General features: G+C 35.2%; 1 protein-coding gene across 2 annotated transcripts in view; it reads left to right on the top strand.

Moving 5' to 3' along the window:
- The window catches only part of LOC128237501 (two pore channel protein 2-like), a 53,880-nt gene extending 43,435 nt beyond the window's left edge, over positions 1-10,445 (top strand). For both annotated transcript variants that reach the window (XM_052953086.1, XM_052953087.1), the window contains exons 20-25: positions 819-907; positions 1,239-1,332; positions 2,055-2,137; positions 5,715-5,796; positions 6,103-6,254; positions 6,406-10,445. In XM_052953086.1, coding sequence (XP_052809046.1) covers positions 819-907; positions 1,239-1,332; positions 2,055-2,137; positions 5,715-5,796; positions 6,103-6,254; positions 6,406-6,514 — 609 coding nt within the window. In that variant the 3' untranslated portion in view covers positions 6,515-10,445. The remainder of the gene's footprint in view (positions 1-818; positions 908-1,238; positions 1,333-2,054; positions 2,138-5,714; positions 5,797-6,102; positions 6,255-6,405) is intronic.
- The last annotated feature ends 48 nt before the right edge of the window (positions 10,446-10,493 follow it).

Raw genomic sequence — 10,493 nt, forward strand, 5'->3', positions numbered from 1 at the left:
CTATAGAAATCAATTATTATGTTTAAATAAATTATGAAAAAATAACTTTACTACCTGTTTGACAATGTTTGTAGCAAAACTTCAAAGAGCACTGATTATTTAAACTATTGGATGCTAATATCCACATTCATACGAATATTGCCTGAAATCTTTATACAGTCATATCAGTCTGACTGGAATCTGACTCTTGATATCATTTTAAGATGTATTTCAAATAAGTTAAGACAAATGAGAGTGGGTTTCAGCCTATCATATTCGTGTCTTACAGAGCATTACAGTAAATGTTCATGTCCTACAGTGAATATTCATGTCCTACAGTGCATTACAGTGAATGTACATGTCCTACAGTGCATTACAGTCCTACAGGGCTTTACAGTGAATGTTCATGTCCTACAGGGCTTTACAGTGAATATTCATGTCCTACAGTGCATTACAGTGAATGTTCATGTCCTACAGGGCTTTACAGTAAATGTTCATGTCCTACAGGGCTTTACAGTTAATATTCGTGTACTACAGTGCATTACAGTGAATGTTTATGTCGTACAGGGCATTAGAGTGAATGTTCATGTCCTACAGGGCTTTACAGTGAATGTTCATGTCCTAAAGGGCATTACAGTGAATGTTCATGTCCTACAGGGCTTTACAGTGAAAGTTCATGTCCTACAGGGCATTACAGTGAATGTCCATGTCCTACAGGGCATTACAGTGAATGTCCATGTCCTACAGGGCATTACAGTGAATGTCCATGTCCTACAGGGCTTTACAGTGAATGTTCATGTCCTACAGTGCATTACAGTGAATGTCCATTTATATTCTAGGTGATATACTATTTCTTCGCCATGCTCGGAATGGAATTGTTTCAGAACAAGATCACATACAACCCTGGAAATGGCTCCGTGCATGCAGGGTGAGACCTTACATTATTAACATTTCACTCCTTTGTGATATAATGACAAAAATTACTCACTATTTGACAACTGTAAAAAGAGTACTTACTGGGTACTACATCTCAACATGGTTAGAATACTCACAAAAAATGTGACAGAGTGCTTGCTCAATGAAAATTTTAAACATTTTTCATCTGGGACGAAGTGCTTACTAGGTGAGCAGCCTTAAGGTATGAGACAGTGTTGGTAATGGGTTTCAAATGGCTACAGATAATATTCATTACTCAATTGTGTTGTCTTTATCTCTATATACATACATAAATTCTGCTATATTTTTTTATGCTGTTTCAGTATTGGTAATGGTTCCTATATCAAGCCAGCCAACATGACCTGTGGAACGTATGAACAGCTGGACTATTGGGCCAACAACTTTGACGACTTTGCAGTTAGTAGTCATTCAAGCTCATACCGCATGATCATATCCAAAACCAGGCCTGTGACAAGTTCTCAGATCTGTGGCCAGACAGAACACTTATTCATTCAATAAATTGTAGAAGTGATAGAAGCAATTTTTAGAGTGTGGGACCTAAAAATCATGTTTACAGTTGTAGCCCAGTTGAAATTCTGAGAGTTTAAGGGAGACAATTCATGCATATTGATTTTAGTTTTTTTACCAGTTATTGGTTATTGTTTCCCTTACATGGTCTAAGGGAAACAATAACCAATAACTGGTAAAAAAGTAAAATCAATATGCATGAATTGTCTCCCTTAAACTCTCAGAATTTCAACTGGGCTACACAGTGATCATTGTAGAAAGAAATGGGTAAGCAATTGAAAATTATATTTCATCAAAGTCACATGAACCTAGAAATGGTTGATTTATTATGTTTCTGGTAGACATGATGTTATAGCTTTTACTCATATTCAGCCTAAGTTTATAATTCCAATACTTTTAAAATTAGCTTTTAATTTCCTTAAAGAGTTGTTGAGGTGAAAGTTTGAAAACCAGGATCTTGACTTCAGGGGTTTCTCTAGGAAATATTACCCTTGTATATATTGTCTGTACAATAAGTATAGGGTATTTGATTTAGAGAAGCCCCTGTGATCTTGATGACTGCAATTTACCAAAGCACATTTCTTAGCTTGTCAATACATCTCCTTATTCAGGCATCACTGGTGGTATTGTGGGACGTCATGGTGGTCAACAACTGGATGGTCTTCCTTTACGCCTACGGCAAATACACTTCCAAGTAAGGGCATTCGTAGGATCTTTATTGCATAGCATAATTTTAGGACTTCTCTTCTTAAAGGCATTTTGAAGCCTCATTAAAGTATCTATAACAATTACTTAACACATGTTTCCACTATGGAGGCTATTCGTTGCCAAAAGTCCAGACGTGTAATTCCCACAATGTGCTTCTTAATCGTACTAAATATCTCTTACATTTGTCAATGTAGACATGCTATTTGTTGTTTCTATTCGACAGTTTTTCCGTATTGATTTGTCATTTGTCATTATAGTAGTCAAAATGTATATTTGTCAGATCGACCTTGTATAATCTCACTAAAACATAGATCGTATAACTTGCCTTTAACAATATGATGATGTAATTTAGAAAGCCGAATCATGCATATGTAAAACTGCAATCCTACAGTCGACACTCGCATTCGTAAAATGAACATCTGCAGTCCAACAAGTCCAGGTTTACAAAAGTCAATTGACAAGTTCAGAATTACAAGGATAGACGATTTCGCCTATACCTTATATGGTAAATGTCACCGAAAGAAACGAAGGTGAATGGGCGGAGCTAACGAATCAGATTTTCTTTCGTTTATTTCCGTCGAATCAAGCAAGGGAGATAACATCTTCGCCTACCTCCTGTAAATTCCCGGTTGTAAGTCAAAGTACTCTCTCTTTATTTCACAATAAAAACTAAAATTAACTTCATCTTTTATTTTATTTTGACGATCAATGTTCCTAAATGGGTTATAAATCACCATATTATTTAGTCAATTGCAGTTGGATGTATCTTAGCTGGGCTCACAGACCCAGATTTATACTGCCACTGTCAGTTGTTTTTTTACTTATATACCCAAGCAAGCAAAAATTGTTCTTTTATGTTATTTACAAGTGGACCATGGGCGGGTCGTTCAGTGTGGGGGGGGGAGCTGTAGGGCCTGTGTCCCCCCCAGTTGGCCCGCAAGTAAACTTAAAGGTTAATTTTTTTGTCAATATTTCTCAGAAAAAAATACTTAATTACGCCATAATGCACCAATTCAGACTAAACATATTTAAAATATTCTAGGGGGAGTACGCCTAAACCCCACTTCCCACATTTTAAACATATTAATGTCATGCCCACTCGAGGGATCATGTCCAAAAAGTTTTTCCCCTAAGTAACGCCCCTCTAACGCAAGTCCCTGTTCAAAACCTGCTCCAGCAAACCCACGAAACTTTTGATGGACATCATAATGATATCCACCTAGTTTTGTCTGATGTTATACATTTACTATCTTAATAAGCATGTATGGTGTAAACGTGTAATTTCAATACATCATTGAAACAAAATATCCATGTGGATGGAAGAACAGCCCTCCAACCCACTTGTGTCCCCCAGTTATGAATTATGGGATCTGCCACTATGAACCATAACAATCAAGTGGGGGATTTCAATAACATGAAAAAATAGATATCGTGAGTCTTAGATTAGAAAAACAAACGCGTGATTTTTCCCCTCCAAAAGGGGTAGGTCCGCTTCACCTAAATGTGAAAAAAAGCCCTGACTGTTGAGTGTGGGTGGGGTATAAAAGGTAGCAGCAAGTAATAATTGTTTATTAGCAATAAATTGACTTCATCATTAAAATACTTTATTAATTACCTATAAAATAATATTTTTTACAGTATAATGTACGAGTTATATGAAGTTGTAATCTAAGTGTATTTTATCCATACAGTTCCAGCTACCAGGTAAGAAACCTCTGGGGCATCTTAGTGAATAATTTCAACTTAATGAAAATTTAGATTTTTTTCTTCGTAAATTTTAAATTATCTAATATTACTTGCAATCTTAAACATTGCAAAAAGGCAAGAAAGTGTCCTCTAACGGTAGAATTTAAAATAGTGTTTATAGTAATTTAAAGCTGCACTCTCACAGATTGTCAGTTTTGACAACCTTTTTTTTGTCCCAGACTCGGCTGATTTTGGCAGCAATGCTTTCTATACAAATAATAAGATTACTCACACTATAACAGATCTAAATTGTTTGGAAAACTGCCGACATTTTTCATTTTTCTTAAAACGTTACTGTAGTATTACTTTTAGCCATAAAACATCAATTTGCGAACGTAAAACTGAAAAACTGTATCTGATCTTTTGTCAGCAGTCTTATACCACTGGTATCCAGACATTTACGCAAATTGGCTAATTCCAAAACAAAAAATAAAAAAAAGTTGTCAACACGGTTAATCTGTGAGAGTGCAGCTTTAAAAGAAAAATAAGACAATGGGACTTTTCATTCTTGAAGTATAATTTAATGCTAATGACTTACATTTTGTTGTGTTTAAGTCAAGTATCATTTTGCATACCGGTACATCTCATTTCATGTCATATGTGCATATTAATTACTATTATATAGACAAAAACATGTTGTAATATCATATATTATTTTATTCGACATGAAATAATTTATAATCCACCCTGTTTCAAAATCATAGTCCATAATGTCATAATATAGATGATTTGTAATGTCCATAATAGTGTTCGCAATGTCCATGGTCCAAAGTATCCATAATTGGTTTAAATAGAGCCGAGTGATAGCGGAAATTTCCGTAAGGAGGAGTTAAGACATGGTTAAGGCGGAGTTAAGACATGGTTAAGGCGGAGCTATCTATAAATAAAATTAAATTCATCTCGTAAACATGTTGAACTGCGAATGAAAAGTCACCACCATACAATGTACTTTGTAGAACTACGAACTGAAATCTGTCTTCTACACACCGCAATGTAAAACCCGGCATGTGACTTTCACAGAATGACGTGTGTTTAACATACACAACTTTATAAACACGACTGAATCGTCAGTTGAATAGATGCAACGAGAATAAAACTCCAATTGGGTACAATGAAAAATGAAAATGTGCAGTGTAAAATGTAAACATACAACCGATGAGTTGGCGGTTGTAAAATGTAAATTGGTAAATCATCAATGTTACAAACCTAAAATACACACATACACGTCTGGACTTTTGGCAACGAATAGCCTCCATATTCCACAGCAAACAAGTTCCTTTTCAACACTTTCACAGGCAAAATTAATATCATCCTTTAAAAAATGGCTGATTTTTAAAATATATTAAAATGAATTTTCAAACTTTTCTGCATTTATGTTTGAAAAGGGTTCTGTGTTCAGATAGAAAAATAAAATGAAAGCCAGTTGTAATGTTCATATGATATTTTGGGTACTGCTGCAAAAGCATTTCTTTAGCTGTGACATCTAATTTTTCAGACTTTAAAAAGTTGACAATTTTGTTTACGCCGACATTGTTAACATTTAATGTTGAACCATTTATTTTGTGATCATATATTTGAAAAAACAACAAGAATAGCTGAAACAGTTGGCTCACATCTTGTTAGAAATACAGATCACATATGTGTCCATGAAAGTTTCTAGATTGTGAAAATAGTTAAAATTTGAAAGGTGACAACATTGATGTAAACAACGTTGTAAGTTTTAACAATGATCTGAACAATCAGCCCGATATATACATAATTATGCAAATCCTCCTTTATTTGGAATGTGTATGCGTTACACATATTTCTGTTTGCAGATGGTCGTACCTGTACTTTATTGCCTGGTGGCTAACATCTGTGATCCTCATACTCAATCTTTTCACAGCTCTTATTCTAGAGGTATTGCCTTCATTTCTCTACCAATTAATGTTTTTCATGTAAATACTTTTACGTACTGTACATGTAGCTTATTTTCTCATTTAATTTTAAAGACAGTAAGATTGCCTCAAAATCAAAAACATTAAAAAAAGGAACACCTGATGCACAGTATTTTAAAATCTGATTACATATGTCAGAAGGAGCTCATATATTATATAACACTAAGTATTTCTGATCTGTTGAATAAATAATATTTTTAAATGGTTTTCCTATTCAGCTTCATAGACATACATGTATATAAATGGAATTATGTTAATACGCTTTCAGAACTTCATTATGAAATGGGATAGGTTTTACGACAGCCAGCAAAGGTCGCGGGCAGTTCAACCTTCGATGGGTGATGGGGGCGGTCAGAGACGGTCAAGAGCTTTGTCTCAGTCGATGAAGATGGACACACTCACGGTGCATGATATATTCAGGTAACAGAAGTATAGCAGCTAGCAGGGTAAAATATGTAGGGTTGGTTGAGTGTCAAAAGTTATATTGTCTAAGTCTATTGTCAGATTAAAAACTGTGCCACTGTGTGTGAACAGGTCAGTATTACAGTGTGCTGCAATTTGTACTATCCAGGTCCAATCTGAAGGAGCCAGAAGAGCGAGAGATCCTGGAGAACCTATCACAACTCAGGTTTTTCCATTATGTGGATGTCCGACGACACACAGAGAGCTTTGTAACTTGACATCCATTCACAGCCCCCAAGGTCACCATTACTGCGTTCATTCAGATTGTTGAATATGTGTGATAAAATGTAGAAAATAGAACACGGAACAACAGTAGTCATCCCAAGGTTTAAAAGAAGTTTCATTTCAAGTGCTTACTTTGGGAAGCAAGGTTTCAAGAGCTGAGTGACACTGTCACTACTGTGTTCACTTCATAAACATTCATTTGTGATATTTGACATATTTATAAAGTGCCGATTGTATTCATATTCATTGCAATCTATTGAAAACTATTGTATTTATATAAAAGACGAACAAAAACATGTAGAGTTACATTCTTCTACAAATTGAGATTTCATTCTTATGATTATCTGATAATGATCTGACCCATATCTGCCTCAGGATACATACTTGCGTTAATGATATAAATTTAATTTCATGTAAGATATAAACTGCTTTCCTCAATAATTTTTTATAAGATTTAGAACAATATTTATCTATTATACATATATATATATATAAAACTACAGCAGGAAGTCTCCCCTGCCCTGTTGCCACTGTCACACCGGTCCTTGCTGATGTCACTGACAGTATATTTAAAACATACTTTCACTGCTACTGTTTGAATTACCGACTTGTTTATTCAATTGAATTTCAAAAGTAAATCATGTATGATATTGTAAAGCCTTCATCTTAATGGCATTAACGCACAAAGTTACTTTTGATTGCATTTTTATTTTTAAATGTGGCTAAATGAGTGCTTTTACTTTACTTCAGCCCTTGAAATGTAAAAGCCACAAAATACTATTATGATTATTAATCTTTTACTTTACTCTACCAAGGTATGTTAAAAAATATTCATAAAAAATAAAATGTCTGTAGACATTTGCGTTTATGCAAGTTGGTGTCAAAAATAGTTTTAAATAATGAAATATAATATATAAGTGATTGAATGTCTGTGATACAAGATTTAAACTTCTTGCTTTTAATAAATGTTCTTGTAAGATTAACAAGGTATTCAATGAAAATTGGGTTATTAGAATGAGGACGTCGTTGGGTGGGCATTGTCCAGCAGTGCCAAGCTGGTTGTTTAGCTCAATAACTTTAGCTAGGATTGATATATAATGATGAAACTTGGTCTGCAGCAGACTCAATGGAAGACGTTCCTAAGAATTTATTTCTATGCCTAATTTCTTGATGGCACAAATTAAAACCTGGTTCCGTCACATGGCAGGATTTCTCAAAGTTTATCTTATATAACAATGTATAATACTCAATGAGAAGGATTTATAAGCAGTGTAATTATGATGCCACTTTGTTTTTTGGTTGTTTTGGGGTTCTAATAGAATCATTATAATAATTATATTGCTTTACAGTAAAACTTTAATCCCTAAACAGCTCTTGTTTGTTATTCTTTAATACTGTCAGCATTATTATGCAAGAGGGGTATATTGCTTTGCATTTGTCCATCGGTCGGTCAGTCCGTCGGTAGACCAAAGCTTGTCCGAGTGATAACTTTTCTAACTTGATAACAATCCCTGGTCACCAAACTTGACATGAAGTTGGGCCAAACCAGTAGATGATCCCTATCGATTTTGGGGGTCATCAGGCCAATGGTCAAGGTCACAGTGACCTTAAATGAAAAAAGGTTGTCCTAGTGATAACTCAACAATGCCAGCGCCCATGGCCCTCTAACTTGACATGGAGGCTGGGCCTGACCAGTAGGTGACTCCTATTGATTGTAGGGGTCATTGGACCAAAGGTCAATTTCACAGTGACCTTGAATGATAAAGGGCTGTCTGAGTGATAACTCATCAATGCCTGCACCCATGGCCCTCAAACTTGACTTAGAGGTTGGGCCAGACCAGTAGATGACCCCTATTGATTTTTGGGGTCATTGGGCCAAATGTCAAGGTCACAGTGACCTTGAATGATTAAAAGTTGTCCTTGTGATAACTCGACAATGCCTGCACCCATGGCCTTCAAACTTGACATGGAGGCTGGGCCTGCCCAGTAGATGACCCCTATTGATTGTAAGTTCACGGACACAGTGACCTTGAATGATAAAAGGTTGTCTTAGTGATAACTCGACGATGCCTGCACTCATGGCCTTCAAACTTGACTTAAGAGTTGGACCTGAACAGTAGATGACCCCTATTGATTTTGGGGGATCATTAGGTCAAGGGTCAAGGTCACAGTGACATTGAAGGCAAATTTAACAATTAATTGACCTTTGGTCATCAGACTTGACATGAAGGTTGGCTAGTAGATGACCCCTATTGATTGTATTCAATGCGAAAATGTTCTTCGAGTGATAACAATGCCTGCACCCATTAGCCTCAAACTTGACTTAGAGGATAGGCCTGACCTGTAGATGACCCCTCTTGATTTTAGAGGTCATTGGGTCAAAGGTCAAGGTCACAGTGATCTTGAACGCAAAGAGCTTGTATGTGTGATAACTTGACAATGCCTGCACCCATGACCCTCAAACTTGACATTTAGGTTTTGGATGACCAGTTGATGATTTATATGGATTTTGCGGTTAAAGGTCATGGTCATTACTCATATTCATCATTGAAATTTCGTCATATTTACTTATTCCCTGCTGCGAAGAGGATACATTCTTATCTGAAAATATCAGTCATCATCTGAACATGATTAAAAACTGTACCTAATATCCTCACACATTCAATGGCCATTATCTTAAAACTGCCTCAAAGGCGTCCAATGTCAATGACAAAGCAGCGGTCATTTCGGTCTATGCATATTTCATTGGATTGTCCAAATAATCCTGACAACATGGCGCTAAGGGGGGGCATAATGTTTGACAAACATCTCTTTTTAAAGCCAGTCATAGACCTTGGTACCTTGCGTATTGTCATTAATAACATGACATTTGTGTTCTCATTTTATGCCAATATCCTGAATGGTTTTGAGCTTATGACTGAGATTGCAGAATATGTAATTGTAATTTTGTTACTTCCTTTAAAACTCCAATACAAATGAGCATTCAACACACAGACCAAATTATTATGCCCATGTATCAAAAATGTACATCAAAGGATTCAATCAGGATAGGAAATACATGCTCTGTGACAACAGAACAAATTTTTTACTTGTTTTATGGTTTCTTTGTATTCCTCCATAGGAAAGTGAACTACAGTCAAAGCTCGTTAGCTGAAACTCCCATAATGAAAATACCTTGAGTTACAGAAAATTCTGGAATGCTTACCTTCAGTATAAAAAAATCGGTCCGTTACATCCAGTTTAAGCTAACGAGCAATTGCAGATTGTGAGTTTGAGTCAACGGAGCTCAACTGTATGATGTGAAATCATAAATATTCGTGGGACATTAATTTTCGTGGTTTGGCTTATCCAGGAATTCAAGATCTCAACAAAAATTTTACCTTTATTTTTTAAATCATACTGTCTATGTAAAAGGGTATGCATGTATTCAAACATGTTGGCTATATACAACTTGTAAGTACCTAAATCATTGTTTATTTTACTATTAATATGTTTTACAATTATTATATATTATTTAACCTCAATGATAATAAATAAAAGTCAATTATTAGTACTTGCATTCAGTTTTTTTGTATGACATTGCCGGTACATAAAAACAAGTTGATTATCAACCTCTTGTGCAGCACATGTAAAACATACCGATGATTAACCTTGTGTGTTTGAACGTAGTCGCTTGATTTTGATTTGATGAAATTTCGAATCGATTATTTAAGCCTTTCATGCATTTCACAGTTTGTTAAAAAATACTTTATAGACATTCAATGGCTTCACTATTGTATATACTTGATGTTGGTGCATCTTTATTTATGATATAGTAATTGACATATTGTCCCATTTTAGTGCCATGAGAACTGTGCATGGTGAATTTGCAGATGATTCATTATTTTTTTATTATTATTTTAAAATAAAAATCCACGAAATTAAGTACCCACGAAGTTGTCCTTTTTTAAAAAAACATGAGATTTTTAGCCC

Source organism: Mya arenaria, chromosome 6 (assembly GCF_026914265.1).
Source record: "Mya arenaria isolate MELC-2E11 chromosome 6, ASM2691426v1".
Lineage (NCBI taxonomy): Eukaryota > Metazoa > Mollusca > Bivalvia > Myida > Myidae > Mya > Mya arenaria.